Source organism: Parus major, chromosome 11, assembly GCF_001522545.3.
Source record: "Parus major isolate Abel chromosome 11, Parus_major1.1, whole genome shotgun sequence".
Classification (NCBI taxonomy): Eukaryota; Metazoa; Chordata; class Aves; order Passeriformes; family Paridae; genus Parus; species Parus major.
Genome location: NC_031780.1, coordinates 15,681,121 through 15,699,518, shown reverse-complemented (window position 1 = coordinate 15,699,518; position 18,398 = coordinate 15,681,121). Strand labels below are relative to the sequence as shown.

Genomic DNA, 18,398 nt, shown 5'->3' with positions numbered 1-18,398 from the left:
CTGTAAAGATGACCTGGAATAAGTCTTGGTCCTTACCTGTAGCAAGAATAATCCAGATACTTAAGATCACATAGACTATTATAGATCTGATTTTCAAACTACAGAGTGAGAATTTTACTTGTGTTTTAATTGTAGCATGCATTTAACTAAATTATTCTTCAGATTTCCCAACTATATAGATAAGAAAAATCAGTTCACCACCCTTTGGCTTCAAACTCAATAAGGGTGATTAGTCTCAAGCAATTCGGTACACTCAGGGTATCACTAAAGCTAATGGATCCTAATTACAAAAACAGATGAGCAAAATGCACAGTGTAAACCAAATGAAACAAAATTAACAACTGTTTCATATTTTTAACCACATTCAGACAAGATGAAAAACACACCCAAATAGTGCTCACGTGAAACAAGTTTATTCTGTTCCAAAAAACACTGCAGTTGAAATTGTACACGATCCTATTAAATTATGTCAGATAAGGGGGTTGTGGTGGGAGAGTTTTATCAGCACATTACAGTATTTATCCTACCGATTTCCATAACCATATTCTTGAATAAAGGTACAGCACAAGTTCAGTTTTACTTTATGCATGCAGGAGTTGCAGAGTTTAGGAAAATGGTTTTTCTTTCTAGGTAAGAAACACTCCAGCCATTTGATAAAAGTGGAGGTAGTTGTAAGAATACACAATACCAAGTGTCTGAACAGTGCTGTGTTAGACACAGTTAACTTGCTTTGTTTGAGAGAGCCCAGGAACTCACAGGGGAACAGTTCAGCTGTTTGCTGTAACGTTTCTTTACACAGACTGCCTGATAGGAATCCCCTGATCTAAACACTGTTTGGATACCTTCATTTTTAAATTTCCAAATTTCCAGTAAGGACTTGACAGCTGGACAGGGATCCTTCAGGGGCCCTGGGAATCTTTCTAACACTTCTGTGCCAGAGCCTGGACAGACTTTAAACTCTGAATGGCTGTTCCCTGTTTCTCACTTTGCTCCTGTGCCTGGTATCTCCAGTAACAGCAAGTTAAGTGTGTGCAGTGGCTGAAAGCAGAGCTTACAGTGAGGAAGGGGCAACAAAACATTCATGCTAATGAAGCCATGGGGAACCCCACACTGCTCAGGCCTCTTATACTACAAAACTTTAAGTTACAAAATCCCCCTTCTCAGATTTATTTTACAAGTTATTTGTTGGCCTTTTATAATAATAAAAAAAAAGTCAAGAAGCGTAAACATTTTCAGATCTTGCATTCTGCCTGCTAACAGCATTCTTCCAGGCTATTTTTGGCAGCCTTACAGTAGTATTAATAATCATCCTCTTCATCAGAATCCAATACTTTCCTTCTGTTGAACTAAAATGAAATACACAAAGCAGAAATTGAAAGGTCATGGTAAATCCAGGCTGGCACAAGCCTTTCCCAGTCCATGCACGTGGCAATGAAGGCACTGTCTGGGCAGAACACCCAGCCCAGGTGGGACAGGACAGAGCCAGGCCAGGCTGACCCACACCACACTGGCCCCAGCAGCTGCAAATGTGCAGGGCTGCTCTGATGGAACTCCAGCACCCTCCAGGGCAGGGGAAGAGGTGCAAATACTAAGCTCCACCCTGAACTGCTCCCACACATGCAATTCTGCTGCTCTCCTTTATACAACATTGCATCTAGGAAAGAAAACTCACCTTCACTGTTGTTTTCTTTTCTGTTTGCTGACTCACTTTTTCAAGTATTTCTATCAAACCTTGTTCTGATACCTAGGAAAGTCAAACAAAATGTGGATAAACACACTCTGAAAGATGCTTAGTATCAAACAGCTGAATCACAATTCCCTTTCTTACAAAAGGTTCTTGATGGAATTATAGAACAGTCTTTAGCAGATATTTACACTAAATTTAACTTGCATCTATTATAAACATCTTTTTTTTTTTTAGAGTGAATTTGGTTTAAAAATAAATATATGTGAGAAAGAATTAGGAAATATACTCACCTTTCCAGCTAGCTGTCCAAATCTTGCCATCTGTATAAGATAATTTTCTACTGCTTTTGCTTTGTCTGGTTTCACAAGTGCTAAATTGCTTACTGCAACAAAAACAGGCTCTGTTCATTTGGGTTTAAAACATTCTCCAGTACCTTCACTAGTAACAAAAAAGCAAGAAATGCCCCTAGGAAAAAATCTTCTTCAAGCCAGGCTTGTGAAATAAATTGAAAAAGGAATTTTCATTTATGCCAGGTACAAGACAGTCATATTTCTTGCTTTAAAATATTTGCTCCTAATTAAAAAACTTTGACTCTCAGTATAATTCCCTCTACTAAATTAAATAAAACCCAAAACATCAACATAATTCAGATACCCATTAGCCTCTCCCTTCTAATCACTGACACTGCCAACTGAAGAGCTGCAAGTTTTATCTTCTAAGCAACAACAGTATTTTTCTAGTCTGGCCTCTGTACAACGCACACTTTTGACAAGTCAGATGAGTTTTTTTTATTAGAAAGTTACTTGGATACTCACATCTTGCACGAGCTGCTTGATCAAGAACTTGAGCTAAAATAGTATTTCTGATCTCTGCTTCCCTGTAAGGAAAAGTGAACCACACATCACAAGTGGGATTTCAAACACCTAAAATAACATGCACAGAACAGCAAACAACAGTAAGACTTTTGATTCATGGAAGTGACTTCTTGAGGTCACTTCAAACCTTCCATTTACATGATCTCTTTTACAGCACTTCCTGTCCTGGGCACTCTATGTACGCTGAAGTTACACAGCTGGCAACATCTTCCAAGAAATCAAGGTGGAGTTTCATACTTACACTTTCTTACTGCTCATTGCATTTTAAGAGACAAAAGCTGTGCTACCCTTTAGATCCTGCATTTATCCATGTGGAATTCATTCCAAGCCAGTGCAGGGTAAAGCAGGCACAAGGAACTGTCCATGCAATTCCAAAACCAAACCATAGCTCATTTATGTGTTTAGTACTTTTCACTAAGTCTGGATGCAATTACAATATTTAAGTAACTGCAAAACTGGAGCTTTAGTTTATGAAACTTTAGTTAATATGAACTTGGACCGTGCAAAGTCAGCTCTTCAAACACTTGTTTATAACTTTCCCCTTAGCACAAATCCTGAACGCTGTTCCCACACTGAGCTTTGACAAAAATCTTTTTGCTTCAGATTTTTAACTGGAATAGCTATCCCAGAAAAATCTAATCACCTGGGAAAGACTCTTCCCACTGCAATAACAACCAAACCCAACCCAAACTCACCACTGACAAAAATCACCAATTTGGGAGGACTTCTTGTCAGCCTTCAAGACTTGGATCAGAAAGTCTTACCAACCCTGAGGAGCCAAGGATTCTGCCTTCCAGAAGCAGGTGACAGTGGGAGTGATGATGCTTCCCCAGAGCACCCAACTGTATCACTACAGCTCATGAGGTTACTGAACTCAGACAAGTCCCAAGTGAAAATGAGCTGCTTTCTCATCCATTCCTGCCCTCCCACCCCAGCAGGGTTCAGCCAGTATGGTCATGGCATGGGAGCCACACCTGCATCAGAACTTTGATCCATTTCAATTCCTTTGTTGGTGGTTTTCCCAGCAACAAAACAAATGTGGAGCAGCATTCCAAAGATACTAAATACTAAAAAAGCAACAACAAAAAACAGAATAAACAGTTAAAAAATATTAGATGCAAGACCAAAACTCAGTAGTCTCATTTATACCTCTGTTTTGCTTCCTGTTGCGACGGATCAGCAGAAGGATCCTGAAGAAGGTGATCAGAGCAAATATCACAATCCAGAATCATTCCACACAGGACATAAAGTTAAAATATTCCAGCAGCATCAATGGAAGATAAACCTGCCTGCTAAATCCGCCTGCCCATGGATGAGATCCTGGAAATGGGAATCTGCTGCCCTAGCAAATAAATGTGCTACCCTCTGCTTTCCTCACAACGCAGTCATGTCAGCAGTGGTGTGAGTGCTGCTCCTGGTCTATCCACAGATTCCTGTGGCTTTGGGCAGGAGGAGGCCTCCCCCTTAGGTCTAGGATAACAGGCTTCCCCAAAGCCCAGAAAACTGACAAAAGCATTATAAATCCGTTAGAGTAAGTCAAGGGTAAGTAAAATGAAACATAACATATTCTCAGCAGGGAAGCTGAAATCACAGAATCATGGAATGAATATTCTGAGCTGGAAGGAACCCACAAAGATCATCAAGTCTAACTCCTGAAACCAATGAAAAGTTAATGAGGGGGATTCTACAAGAGTTGGTTCCTGCATTAAACGCTAATACATATGAAAAACAAAAGGGGGAAAACTTCCAAATCACTATTCCTGGTGACTGTCCAGAAGCAAGTAACAAAAAAGGAAAGAAACCTAAACTTTATATGGAATCAATACCTCAGATTTCACAGGTAACATTTAAAAGTGTGAAAGTAGGATGTAAAACCACACAGACAGGAAAGGGGCTGTCTGGAAATAGGGAAGATCCTTCACAGGAACAACAAAATTGACACTTCATATAAATCCACATATGGATTGTGTCAGAGGATTGTGTCCAACTCTTTTCAGTGGTGCCCAGCACAGGACAAGGAGCAATGGCCATAAACTAAAACACAAGTTTCACCTCAACACGAGGAAGAACTTCTTCCTATGAAGGGTGGCAGAGCACTGGAGCAGCTGCCCAGGGAGGGCATGGAGTCTCCATCTCTGGACACATTCCAAACCCACCTGGACACGTTCCTGTGTCACCTGCTCGGGGTGACTGCCCTGGTGAGAGCTTGGACTGGATGATTTCCGGGAAGTTCCTTCCAGCCCTAACAATTCTGTGATTCAGCTCTGAAAACTGAGATGGCTGGAAAGGCTAGGAAGGTAATCCATGGAATAGTGAGTTGTTGGGGGCGGGAACGCTCGTATGCCGGACCTCCCAGGCAGGAGCGGAGCGAGGTGGCGGCGGGGGCCGGGCTGCACTCGGTGCCGTTTCCAGCCATAGCTCCGAGCACGGCAGGGCCTCTTCCCGCTTTCCCCCGGCCTCGGTCACGCACATGCCTGTTCTCTTCCGTTCCACCCCCCGAGAGGCGCCGAAAGCGCTTTGGGCGGACGATCGGGCGCTGCCTCACCCCGCGCCCGGCCCTGATTCCCTCCTTCCCTCACCCCTTGCTCGGCCCTGACTCCCCCCCTTCCCTCACCCTGTGCTCGGCTCTGAATTCCCCCGTTTCCTCACCCCGTGCTCGGCCCTGATCTCGCCCAGTCGCCGCTGCCGCAGCGCCTCCAGCTCCTCGTCCGCCATAGCTAAGGCCGCCCCCGCCAGGCGCTGCCAATCCACCGCCGAGCGCTGCCCCCGCCCCGCCGCGCCCGCGCCAGGCCAGGCCAATCCACCGCCGATGCACGACCACCCCGATATGGGTAGGGTCAGTGGGGCAGGGGACACAGGGACGCATCCGGGTGGCTTTGGGATTGTCCGCAGAGGGGGACTCCACACCTCCCTGGCAGCCCTGCCACCCGCAGTGTATAGAAGTTCTTCCTCATATTGATGTAGAATGTGTGCTTTAGATTACGGCTATTGCTTCTCGCCCTGTCGCTGGGCACCACCGGACAGTCTGGCACCATCCTCTGGAGATAGTGGTGTGGATTTATGAGATCCCTCTCACTCTTCTCCAGACCCACGTCTCACAGTCCGTCCTCATCACAGAGATTCTCCAGACTCCTCATCATCTTTGTGGTCTTTGCTGGACCCCTTCCAGCAACTCCTTGACTTTCCTGAGCTGCTCCTGTTTTGGGAGCTGCCGGCGTGAGGAGCGGGACGGAGCCAGCCCGGAGTGCGCTGTGAGTGAGGGCACGGGGCCGGGACAGCCCGGAGCGCGCTGTGAGTGAGGGCACCGGGCCGGGACAGCCCGGAGTGCGCTGTGAGTGAGGGCACGGGGCCGGGACAGCCCGGAGTGCGCTGTGTGTGAGGGCACCGGGTCGGGACAGCCCGGAGTGCGCTGTGTGTGAGGGCACCGGGTCGGGACAGCCCGGAGCTCGCTGTGAGTGAGGGCACGGGGCCGGGACAGCCCGGAGTGCGCTGTGAGTGAGGGCACGGCGGGCTGATGGAACTCCGAGGCGTCCCTTTGTGCCAGTGACTGCTACAAATGTCTCCACGGACTGGTGGCCTGGATTTGGTGTCTGCCACGGCCCTCCGATTTCCTCTAAAAAGCAGCCGTGGGCACACGATTCTGTGGATCATCCCACGGGAGCAGCAGGGAGTGGCGCTGCCCCGAGCTCTGCTTGGCTGGGGCTCCGCAGAAGTGCTTCCCTGTGCTGAGCCCAGCTGCTCCCCAGTTTGGCCCACAGTCCGCAGTGGGACCAAAAGGCATCCCGACCTTCAGCCACGGCCCTGTCTCTGGAATCAGACAATCAGAGACAAAAAAAAAAAAAAAAAAAGCCCAAAAACCCCAAACTCCCCCAAAAGGTTGACAAAGGCTGGATACAGACACTCTGATAGCGTCAAAATAACAATGCAGGAATTACTGACATACTCATTTAATAGCTTCCATCACGTTAAAAAAGTAACTTTTCACACCTCAGATTTCAGCTTTTATTGTTGGTCAGTCACAGTTATTAAAGACTGTAGGTTTTCCACTCGTACTTTAAAATTTGATGTAACCGAAGAGACAACCACAAAAACTGCTCTACCAGGATGAATAAGCCACAATTCCCTTAAAGCAGGGCTAATAAAGAGGTATCACAAATATTTCTGGTCTAGTTTTAAAAAGTAACAAAATGTGTCATATGCTTGTTCCTTTAACAACTCTGGCAGCAAATGCAGACAAAATTAGCCGAGTGAAGTTAATTTTCTTTGGATCTTTGCTATCTGTCCTGCCTGAAAACCTCGTATCCGTTCTGAGAAGCACGTTCAGACCGATTGAAAATCAGGGTTATTTCGGGATCACGTTTTTAGCGGCTCAGAAGGCACGATTTGGTTTTTGGTTTGTCCTTCCCCATGGGCAGCAGAGGGAGCCCTCGTTCTACACAAGAGTATTCGGTGCTCATCGTTAAACCAGAAAACAAAACAAAAAAAATATTTTTTTTTTTCTGCCGCGCAGTATGTTCTACCAGATGAACCTTTAATCTATATCGTACATCTCTGCTGCTGTAAATTCATGCTCCATTATACCACCATATGCTTGGCTTCGCTCAGAGAAAGCTGCAATAATCCTAATACTTCATCTCGCTTTATAGATATTTGTGTTGCGGGTTTCACTGCATATTGTTTGCTCACACACTTAAAGGTTATGTCTTAATAAGTTGTTCTGGATGAGTTTATTAGTAGGGAGCTGGCAGTTGATGAGTTTCAGTGTTTTGAGGAGGTGTCGTAGTTATTGTCAATTAGGATACAAACTCAGGAAGAAAAAAGGGAGAGTTTGGTTTTCAAAGAAATCCGGAGGCAACAGTGCTCTTTAGGCTATACATAATTTTTGGCTCGTCAGCTGCCTGGTTTCTTTTTCAGCTGCTCCCAGGTATAGATCATTTCCTCTGCAAACTGTTAAGCTGTTAAAGAAAGGATGGACCCCAAGGTTTTTCCAAATCAATTGAGTTGTTTATAGTGCTCAGAACCTTTAGCTGTGATGCAGAAATAGTGGATTCCTGAAAGTTCTAGACAGTTTTGATATATCCACACATTTCTGTGTATCATTTATGTTGATGAAGGATGGCAAACAGAAAATTAATGCTTTAAAAATACTTTTCCCCCCTATTTTTTAAACTTATACTCTGTATTCTTTAGGAATGTCAGCTGTCAAAAATTCTCAGTATGAGTTGATTTGAAAATAATAATGCACAATGTGTACATTAGGAATTCAGCAGTGTTATCAGGACTACTTGAGATATGTAAAAATCTCCAGGAGATCACTTTCAATATCCTTCACAAGCCCTTTGAGACTCAATTTTAAACACTAGAGGGCTCAAGAAAAGCTGCTGATTTTTTCCCCCAAGGTTTTAATCACTATAAATGGTGTCTTTCTTTAAGTAATGCTCACATTGACCTGCTAATCATCCTCGGAATGACACCATATTAGAGTAATAACAGAATGCATGAAAAAACTCATGATCAAAGCATCTCATTCCTCAAGCAATTGTAAATAAAGCAAAATACTGATGGTTGTGACAACACTGTGAACTCTGTGTTTAGCACTTCTGCTTGGAAGATACACTGGAAATCCCTGCTTGATGAAATCCTTGCTTAGTGATCTCTGGCCTAAATTAAAATTTTAATAAAAATTAATCACAGAAACATTGCTATAAAAAATTGGCAAACATTGCATGCCTTCAAAATAAGCGTTGCAAGATTTTTCCACCTTACAGAAGCTGGAGATACTTTAAGAAAAGTAATATTAAAAAAAATAAAAAATAAAGCTGAATTATGTTTGATGAGAAAGAAATTAATAAAAATTTACAGCAAGAGTGGAAATGACAATCTTCAGTAATTAACAGTGAATTTTATGCATCTAATTAGTAATTATACAATAACATTGTGCCTGTTCCAAAGCTTACTGAAGCCATGGAAGATTTCCCCTTCAATTTTTGTTGTCTCATAAACAAACACACCAATGTAGACAAGGATTATTTGCAATGCAACACTCTGAATGGTGTCTCAGCAGTGGGCACTAATAAATAGATATATGTCTCATGAGAAACATTGTGCCCAGGCTGGATCATGGCTTTGCAAAGATTTGTATGCAATAATAGCAAAATACAGTAGAATAGATTTGGAAATAGAATGATGTCCATGTGTGATGAGATCTCAGATTGTAAAAGATAGGAGTGAGAAAAGAAAAAGGTTACTCTTTACAATTTTGTTGAGAAAATTTTTAATTACATTTAATTTCAAAGACTAAATAGCAAATGTTTTGTATGAACATAATCCATACAGTGCCATCAGATGTGAGGAGCACATTCAGGTGTTTCCTTATGCTATATATATATTTCTATATTTAAAGTGGGATACAGAAGCTGTGAAAGTTCTTACAGATGTCAGTAGGAACTGAATTGGGGTTTAAGTCCAACCTGTAATCTACTTGAGTTCATGTGTAATTTTCAATCCACTGAAATGACTACACATACATATATATATATATATGCATATTTCCTATTTTAGAATTGCCATCACTCTTGGATTTGCTCTGCTACACAGGTGTCCACAGTTATTTTAACCTGGCTGAAGCCATTAATGGGATTTTTATTACTATATATGTGCTCTTATGCCTTCATTTTTTAAAACATCTGTGTTAATTTTTTTTTTTTTTTTCGTTATCAAGAAGTAGAGCATGAAAGCCTTTGAGTTTTTTGGCTTAAATCTTGTGCTTCAGGTTGTTCATTCTCCTTCTGGGTATTGTACTTGTGCTCATGGGAAGCAGCTGTGTGTAATGATCTGGAGCACAGCAAAGCAAATAAAACAGGAACTCTGCATTATCAGCATATATATGAAGTGAGGGTGGACTGTGGCTTAATTCAATTCCTGTTTTTCTTTTGGAATTGTGATATTTTCCTCTGATAATATTTACGATATTGTTGAATTTCACCAAGATTGAGCACTTAGTCACATATATGTTGGTTTGATTCATGAGGAATGTTGACTGTATTGTTTTACTGCCCCTTCTTAAAGACTTTTTTCCCATATTTCAGGTTCAGAGTAGGAATTAACTTGAGTGGGACAACTGTATTGACAGTTTAGAGCCGTTGCTGAGCAAGGTAAGCACTGCCTGTAAGATCAAGATTGTCCTTCTTCCTTAGCTCTCCTTGCAGCTGAACATTGTTCTGAAATATGTTCCCCAGCTCCCAAAAAAAATCTGAACTATGAATTACAGGGAGTAGGCAATTCAGAAATATCCCTCTAAGTTAAAGGGAAAGCTGTTGCAGTTGCCAGTTGTTTTGTTTAATAAAATTAGGTACTCTCACTTTTATAGAAGTGTCCATTTAGGAGTTTTATAACTGTTGCTACATATGATGTGGAAGTTTACCCTTGTCCACCAGAATTACTTTTGCTTTAAAAAAAATCAACCTGAAATAAACCCTTTCATGTTCTTTGAACTTCCTAAATTTGAAGCATTTGAAGCATCTATTAAAAAATACTGCTGTGTGAAAAAGAGATGCATTAAGCCCACAGTTCTCTCCTGGTAGTGAGTATGTACTTGCTTTAGTAATAGACATGAACTAGTGTTGGTTTTTTACTTATTTTTGGAAATGACACAGGTATGAGATGCACTAGTTGTTTGGTTTGGGGTATTTTTCATTGTTAAGTATTTATTGCATTGCAATGATTAAATTTTGCTGTAGCCTATGGAAAAATGTCTACTTTAGATGGTCTGGAACACTATTGGTTCTAATTATTTATTTAAGAGCCCATGAAATAAAAGACACACATTAAAAATATTGAAGTTACCCACTTTATCTCACTGTCTGATTCCCTTTTTGGCTGCTCTTTCACTGAGATGAAAAGAGAGACAGAGGAATAAACGGAGTGCAGATCTCACAGAAAGCTAGAGATGGTGATTGAAAGACTGGAGCTGGGAGAGGAAAAGTGAGACTGGGATGAAAAGTAGTGCTTGCTCATGTTTTATTTCTGTCATTTGCCTTTGCCTGGGTCAAGGTGTGCTGAGAAGGCCTGAGCTGACCCCACAGAGATTTGGCTGTTCCACACCCCTGTGAGCTGTTCTAGAAGAGGGGAGTGGAGCAGGACAAAAGTGAATATCCTAACTGTATTATGAGGAAAGCAGGGGATCTGCTGCCTGAGCAGGGCTTTACCTGCAGCTGTTTCCAACAGAATTAAACAAGAGGTAGACTGACTGCCTTCAGCTTGTCTCACCACACTTCCATATCACATGAAAGATTAATCCTTCACAGAGGCACTGTTCCTCACTGATTCCTTGGCTGTACAAACAATATTTTCTCTGTATTCCCTGTATAGCAGCCATGAGCTTTGGTTTCCAAATTTCCAGCATTAATATGCTTGAGTATTTTTATCATGTAGGAGCACAAAATGTAAGGTAAATAAATCAAAATACTAGTTTAGGGTTTATATCACTGTCAATCTTTAATTTTCAAAGATGAAGATGAGATAATTATTTTAAAGGTGGTTTCTGCCCTTGTTGGTAGCATATTATTTTTCATCACTGAGTAAACCAGAATATTTCTTATAATAACTGTTCTGAATGACATCCTTGCTAATTGTGATGTACAGTATAAGATACCTCAAATGAACCAGACACCAGTGAATGGTACTGCCACACAGTTTGGAGTTATTTAAACAAATGTTATTTTTAAACAATTGTTGATAGAAATTTCTTGTAAGTACCTTTCTGTTAAATGTGCTGATGAGTGATACTTCAAAGTTTGCTTCCTTCTACCTGGGAGCAAACCCCTCTCAAGCCCAGCAAGTCTCTATGGGGGAGTGTTGCACTGGACACTGGATCTAGGTCAGTCCATCTGTGGATTTCAGAGCTACTGCCCTTGGCAGATGTGGGCTCCCTGATCTTGTAGCAGTTGTCAGCTCCAGACCCTGGAAGCCTTCACATCCCAAGCCATACAGGGCTGCAGTCCAGTGATGTCCTTCCCAGAACTGGGGAATTTGGAAGACCAGGTTTCTCAGCAGCCTTTTAGGCCAGACGCTGGGCAGCTCACCAGAAGCCTGCCTGGCTTCTGCTGGAAGCTGGCAGAATGGAATCACATACATTTTCTCTGGCAAATCTGCACATTCTGACAATGCAATTTGTTCTTCTAATCAATTCTGCTGAGGTAAAAATAGTCTGGGTTTCACACACAGAGAAACATGATGACCAAAACAAAAGATACTGAAGTTATGGAGAATTATGCTTGTGAATAGGAAAGACAAGCAAGAATGGATGGGTTCTTTATGTTTATTACATGTATACAAATAATGGAAAAAAAAGTGGAACTGGGTTTACTAAGATTTAGTACTGGGCATATGTATTCACTGTATTTTATGTATTGAATGTGAAAACAGCAGTCTGCTTCTCACAGACATTTTATTTAGGCAGTATGGCATGGGAGATAGTTTTGAGAAAAATGAGTGTTTAGAGAGTAGGATAAAGTCATGCAAAAATCATTATTTAATAAGAATGTTAAATTACCTTTTTTGTGTCAGTCACAAGTCAAAAAAACTTCCTCATGTGAATACTTAGTGGCTTAAGAAATTTTTTTCTATAAAGGTTTTCAAACTGCTTAGTGACATTATTAATAATGTATTTCTATTGGTAAGCAGTCAGGCACCAGCCAGGGAAAACAGAGTATACCTTTTGAGTGTGATTCAGTGACAATTGATTGTGATGGAATTGTCTGATTTCAACACAACTCAAGTTTCCCTTTTTGATATGGCTGTATAGCTGATTGATTTTGATTATAAGTCATGTAGGAGATGTTTCTGGCTGCGTAGGTATGTCCATTTAGGTACATTATTGTAATTAAAACATTTGCTCCAACCTTCTTGGACTTGTATATAGCACACCATGCTTAACAGCAGAAAGGGTCTTCCAGCTGGTTGAAATAAACTGGAAAGTAATTGTTATAAAATACTGAAAGATACTGAAAATGTCACTAGCTTTTGCCTTTTGGAGGAAGAGTTCTGATTTTAGCATGACAGAAGGTGTTTCTTGCACTCATTTCAGTGCTAGATTCCAAGAAAAAAATTGTGACTTATAGAGAGAAAGCTGCATAAAGAACTAGCGAGGATTAGACAACAGCAGCTGTACTTCTGAATAATTTAGGTTTAATTTGCAAAATTATACAGGAAAGGATTATCACTTGTACTTGCATTTGAGAAAATGGAGCTACAAGTGTTGTTATAAAAAGTGACAATGTACAAACCATCTCAAATCGCACGGGGGCTGTTGTGTCACTCTGGGCTGGCTCCTGCAGAGCTGCTTGCCAAGATACTTGGGGAATCCTGAGTGGGGAGTAAATAGTGTAGGAAGAGCTTCCTTTGTCTGGATATGCAGCAGAGCAGAGCCCTTCCTGAAGGTTTAAACCTGTGCTTGAGAGGAATGTCTGTCAGGTGCACCTGGTGACGTACAACATCTTGCTCCAGAGGGGTCAATTAATTCCGTTATGATTATATATTTACAGTTATTTATAGTAAAAGATCTTAGGGGACTTCCAGCCCCTTTCTTCTGGAAAGCCAGCTATTGGGTATGTGGCAGTCAAGAGCACTCACTGCTTCAGGCATATTTGCCTTTTGATCAAAAGCAAAGTTGATTGTCCCACTTTTCCCTAAGCCATCCTGCTCTTCAGCTACAAGGTATATGTAAACCAGGAAGAATGTCTTGTTCTTCTCTCCTGCCTCCATATTGGTGCTGCAGTCCCATAAGGTTAAGGCAAGATTTTCCTCAGAATGTTTCCTGCTCACATTTCAGAGGAATTCTAATTTGTAAAAACTGCAAATTCAGCATCAAATGTTGGTCATGATGTTTCTGTAAAAAATTATGTCTATATGTAAATCACTAAGTTACAGACTGTTGCAATTCATCAATTTCCAAACATGAATTCATAACATTGGCAGATATTATGATTTTGTCTAGGCCTTGCCATCACCTGGTCACGTAGGTGAACCTCAGTAACCAGCAGGCTGGTTTAGCCTGATGCTGCCTGTGACCAGGAGATTTCTGTGCTCATGTGACATCTCTTGAAATGATGCTCACTTGAGCTCCAGGCTTGCAAGAATCGGTGCAGCCTGTGAGCCTGGGCAGATTTCAGATATGTAGGTGTATCCTGACAGTTGTAAATCCTGGATTTTACAGAGAGAAAAGAGGGAAACTGAAGTTACTGTAATAAAAGATGCACACATGTAATTCAAGGCAGGACCAAAAAAAATGAATTCTTGCTTTAATGCAAAAACTGGTGCATCTTGAGAAATCCAAATTCAGAGGTAACAGAAATAAAAGCTTTTGTAAATGGGAGAATGGTCTGGAACATTCAGAGAACCCTGACGGGACCTCAGAGAGTGCTATTCAACAGTCAGGAAAAGGAAGCAAATTATGTGTAAAGTTTATTATATTCTAGATCACAACAAATTTGTGAAGTAGAAGACCTGAGGAGCTTGTACTGTAAAGCCACTGGGGTCAGGTTTTCTGGAGATGGATTGAAGTCAGAAGGATTCTGACTATGTAGAATTCTGAATATCCAGGACACCAGTTCCCACTGATTTGAAGAATGGGTAATAGGATTAGAGTCTCAAGTATTTCTCTATTATTACCAGAGGGCAGTGAATTATAAAACAACATCCTTTTATTTTTGTTAATAAACAATGGTATAAGGTCTCCAATTTTTTCTAAAAAACCTTGTGCAATCTCTCAGTTTCCTGTCTACATACTGATTAGGATAACAGAGGTTGAGTTCTGCATTTGAAAAAATGGATGAGGCTCATCTTTATTCTGTTAAAACAACATGTGTGTTTAAATTACTCATCTGTTGAACTTCAGATGCAGAAGTGAAAGACCTTGCAAAATACAGTACTGTTCCTGGTATGTTTTTACAGAGGGAAATCCTAGTGGATGTGGGAAACAGAACTCACTGAAATGCTCTCACAAAATGGTTTGATCAAAATTTGATCAAATGCTAATTGTATGATTCCTTACCACAAGTATCCTAACCTAGAGGTTAGTAAACTCTGGGAAGAAAATCCTTTTATCTTGAAGCCATGTAAATCTTTGTATGGAATCTTCCCATCCCATTCCATTACTTATTGCCCTTTGCTCCAAACACATCCACAGACCTCACAAATATTCTATTTTAAGGCCAAAAAAGAGCTCCCCACAAAAGCACTGAAGATAACATCCCATATATGAGAGTGCTTTCATAGAGACATTTCAATGTGAGGTGCAAATGGAGAGAATATATTAATGTGTAAAGCTGATGATTTGCATTTACTTAATTGCTGAATGAAATGGATGAAACAGAGGTCACTCCCCATTGGTGAGCACTTTGATTTTTCATTTTGAGTCTCCCATAGGCTTCCTGCTTGATCCTAGACTTCCAATTCCCCAAAAAGGCGACCAGTTTCTCTAAAAGGCTTACAGAAATTTTGTATCTGTGAACTTTTTCACAGTTTTGGGTGGCACACATAAGGGAATGCACTGTATTATAGGAAATGTAAACATTATTCAGTCTCATGAAATTTGAGTAATGTGACCAATATGGAGTATCATTTATTATTTTGCTGTTCTTTAATTTCAGAATGATTCTTAATCTTCAATGATCCATGTACTACATAAACACAGCCAATTCCCATTTTATATTGCGTTTGACTTGATTCTTGAAAGCACTGATCTGTTTTGAAGAGGAATTACATAATCTAGTAACTTTTTCTACAACATTTCTGATTTATGTAGTCATAACATGGCGAAATTTAGTTTTTTTGGGTTTTTAGTTTTACTCCAAAAATCCAGACGGGCAAATAAATGTTGGTTTATATTTCTCTCTGGTTATCACCAGAAATATTCTTTAGTCAAGCTACATTTCATCAAGAACTTTTTTACCGTCACAAATCGGGAGGTATAAGGCATTCGATTAATTGTGATCAAAGATGTGACTTTAGGTCAGTGGCAGCGCTCAAGTACAAGCCGAGATCAAAACTGGCGTTTTAGACTAGGTAGCTGTCTAGAAATCAACAATTAAATGTTTTCGGGGCACACCGGAGTGCAGGGAGAGCCTGTTTGAAGTGACAGACTGCAGGACATCACCTGTGCACCGATGCCCGCGGCGCGGGGAGGAAGAACTCTGCTGCTGGGGAAGGCGGCGGGCTGGAGGAGGTAAAGCGAGCGGTAGATGGTTACATCAGCGGGATCATTTGGGCAGCTCGCCCAGCGGGGACATCCTAAAGCAGGCGCACGGGACGGGTCGCTCGGCGCTCTCTCGGAGCGGGGGAAGGCAGGGCGGGGCGGGAGCGGCCCCGCGTGCCCCGGCCCCTCCCCGCCCGCCCACTGCGGGGAGCGCCGGGCAGGGCCGGGCCGGCCAGAGCCGCGCACCCGCCGCCGTTCGCAGCCGGCATGGGTCCCCGCGGAGCGCGGCGTGCCGCCGGCTGCCTGCTGCTGTGCTGGGCTCTGGCCGCCGCCCGCGCCGCCCCGCGCAGGACACCCTCGTTCGACGGGCACGTCGAGGAGAACCGGCCGGCGGGCACGCGGGTGCGCGGGCTCAGCATCCCCCTGACGCGGCTGGGGCCCGAGCCCTGGTGCGCCAAGGTGCAGGGGCGCCGCTGGCACCTGCAGCTGCTGGGCGAGGGACACTCGCACTTCCAGGTGTCGCTGGACGCGCGCACGGCCCGCGTGTGGCTGCGCACCCGCCGCCCGCTGGACCGCGAGGCGCGGGCGCTCTACTCGCTCCGCCTGGGGCTGTGCTGCAAGCGCTGCGCGCCCCAGGGCGCCGCGCCCGCCGAGCTGGCCGCGCTCACCGTGCGCGTCCTGGACGACAACGACAACGCGCCGCGCTTCGTGGGCCCCGGCTCCGCGCAGCTCCGCGTGGAGGAGACGCTGGCGCTCAAGTCCGAGGTGTGGCAGGCGCGGGCCGAGGACGCGGACGCGGGCGCCAACGCGGAGTTGCGCTACTTCGCCCTCCCGCGCAGCGCGCACTTCTTCGTGGTGCCGCGCAGCGGGCGCGTGGTGCTGGTGAGCTCCCTGCTCCACCTGCGCGCTCCCATCCCGCTGCGCCTCTACGCGCGGGACCGCGGCCGGCCCGCGCTGCTCAGCGAGCCCCTGGAGCTGGAGGTGCTGCCACAGCCCAAGCGCCTCCCGCCGCCGCCGCTCCGCCGCCGCCGCCGGGCCGCGCTGCCGCCCGCCGCACCCCTGGCGCTGGCCCTGCCCGAGGACGCCCGCCCGGGCACCCGCCTGGCCGCCCTGGCCCCCGCCCGCTTCGCCTCCGCCTGGTTCGAGCTGCTGTCGCCGCCCGTCCAGGAGTCGCCGGTGAGCGTGGGGCGAGAGAGCGGGGAGGTGACGCTGAGCGCGGCCCTGGACAGGGAGGCGGTGGCCGCCTGGGAACTCGTCGTCCGCGTCCAGGAGCGCCGAGGTGAGTGTTGGGCAAAGTCTTAGACGAAGTAGAGGTCTTGTCCCATCAGGGAGTCGGAGGACAGTTTGTCTCCAGGTGACAGCAAGTCCTGACGGTAGTTTAGCATCAGGTGTCATACGCAGTGTTGTGGAATGTACTTTTAGGCTTTTAAATCTGTGAATTATTACTATTAAAAACGGTAGAAGTGAGAAGAGGCGCTGTGTAGCTTAGGAAAAGTGTACTGTACAGCTGTGTAAAAATGCTTGGAACAGTAAGGTGTTTAGCAGAATTTAAGTGTTTCACCAGTGAGAATTCTTAGTTGTTAGTGAATGGGTGAGATACAGTACACAGGTGTTTGTTGTTAAAATATTCTCTATAGCTCTCATCCTGTGAGTGCCTAACTTAAAGTATACCTCTGAAGCCATTCCATAATGAGTCATTATTAAAGTTGAGTGTGTTTGACTTATAAGCATGATGTGGAGTTTTGCAGGACTGGAGCCTTTGTGTTTAGGTAGGTGTTCTTTTTAAAAAGTATCTTAGGAGTTCAATGTACATCATTAAAATGGCACCTCTGCAACTTAAATTGTCATTTTTCACAAGCTCTTACTCAAGTTAAATGGAATAGCTAATTTAATTTACTGATTAAACATACTGCTTTTTAAAATTCTCTTTCCTTTTTAATTGTCATCTCGGTTAATATTTTTCACCTATGAAAACACAGATTAGTTTAAGCATATTTTAATGAGTATTCTGGAGAAAATCTTATCAGAAGAAATAAGTTGGTTGTCCCGACTGAATTTTGGCAAGGTTCGGGAGGGGTTTGGCAGGATGGGACTCGCAGTGGTTGTGCAGAAGATGCTGAGCAGTGCTGCTGCTCAGGGTGATTTCCCTGAGCCACAGAGCCGCGCAGGCGGCAGAGATGAAAAGCTTCCCACGCCATTCCTCTCCTTTATCTCGCCCGCTTTCTGGCTGGGGGAACCCATAGGAGTGAGGCAGTTTATTCCTCGGTGCCTGTGAAATCCCTGAGGATGCCTGCAGGGCTGTAATTAGCGCTGGCGGTTTCGGTGGCACGGATGTTTCCCCCTGTGAAGCGGGGCAGCAGCAGCTCTCAGATCTCCTCTCGTTCTCTCCGGGGCTTTGCCGTGCCTGTCGCGTGTTGGTGTCAGTGACTTGCACTGGCTTTGTGCTGTGTTCCAGCCTGAGCTTTGGCCGCACACCAAGAACTTGACAGACCGATTTCCAAACCATGGCACTGTGTGTGTCCTCCCCCGCTACTCAGTCTTGAGCGAGGCTACCTGCCGAGGGGAATGTCATTGCTCCGGGGCAGTGACACAATCCATCGGCTCAATCCGAGCGTGCTGCTGCGGTTTCACCCGCTCTGTC

General features: G+C 44.0%; 2 protein-coding genes across 4 annotated transcripts in view; one reads left to right on the top strand and one right to left on the bottom strand.

Moving 5' to 3' along the window:
• Nucleotides 1–391: 391 nt before the first annotated feature.
• PDCD5 (programmed cell death 5) lies at nt 392–5,301 on the bottom strand. The gene is made up of 6 exons (XM_015639831.2): nt 5,212–5,301; nt 3,712–3,752; nt 2,503–2,564; nt 1,978–2,069; nt 1,673–1,744; nt 392–1,346 (listed from the first exon to the last, which is right to left on the bottom strand). Exons 1-6 carry the CDS (start codon nt 5,275–5,277, stop codon nt 1,299–1,301), a joined length of 381 nt encoding a protein of 126 aa, XP_015495317.1. The 5' UTR covers nt 5,278–5,301; the 3' UTR covers nt 392–1,298.
• A 109-nt stretch (nt 5,302–5,410) lies between these two features.
• Nucleotides 5,411–18,398, top strand: part of LOC107209655 (neural-cadherin-like) — a 70,612-nt gene continuing 57,624 nt past the window's right edge. Inside the window, exons 1-2 of one of the 3 annotated variants that reach the window (XM_033517096.1) lie at nt 5,411–5,813; nt 9,651–9,716. Coding sequence is in view for 1 of the 3 variants with exons in the window: in XM_033517098.1 (XP_033372989.1) it covers nt 16,025–17,036 (1,012 nt within the window). In the remaining 2 variants the exon portion in view is untranslated. Of the gene's footprint in view, nt 5,814–9,650; nt 9,717–16,024; nt 17,037–18,398 lie in introns of those variants that run through there. The other 2 variants (XM_033517097.1, XM_033517098.1) reach the window with 2 other exon arrangements.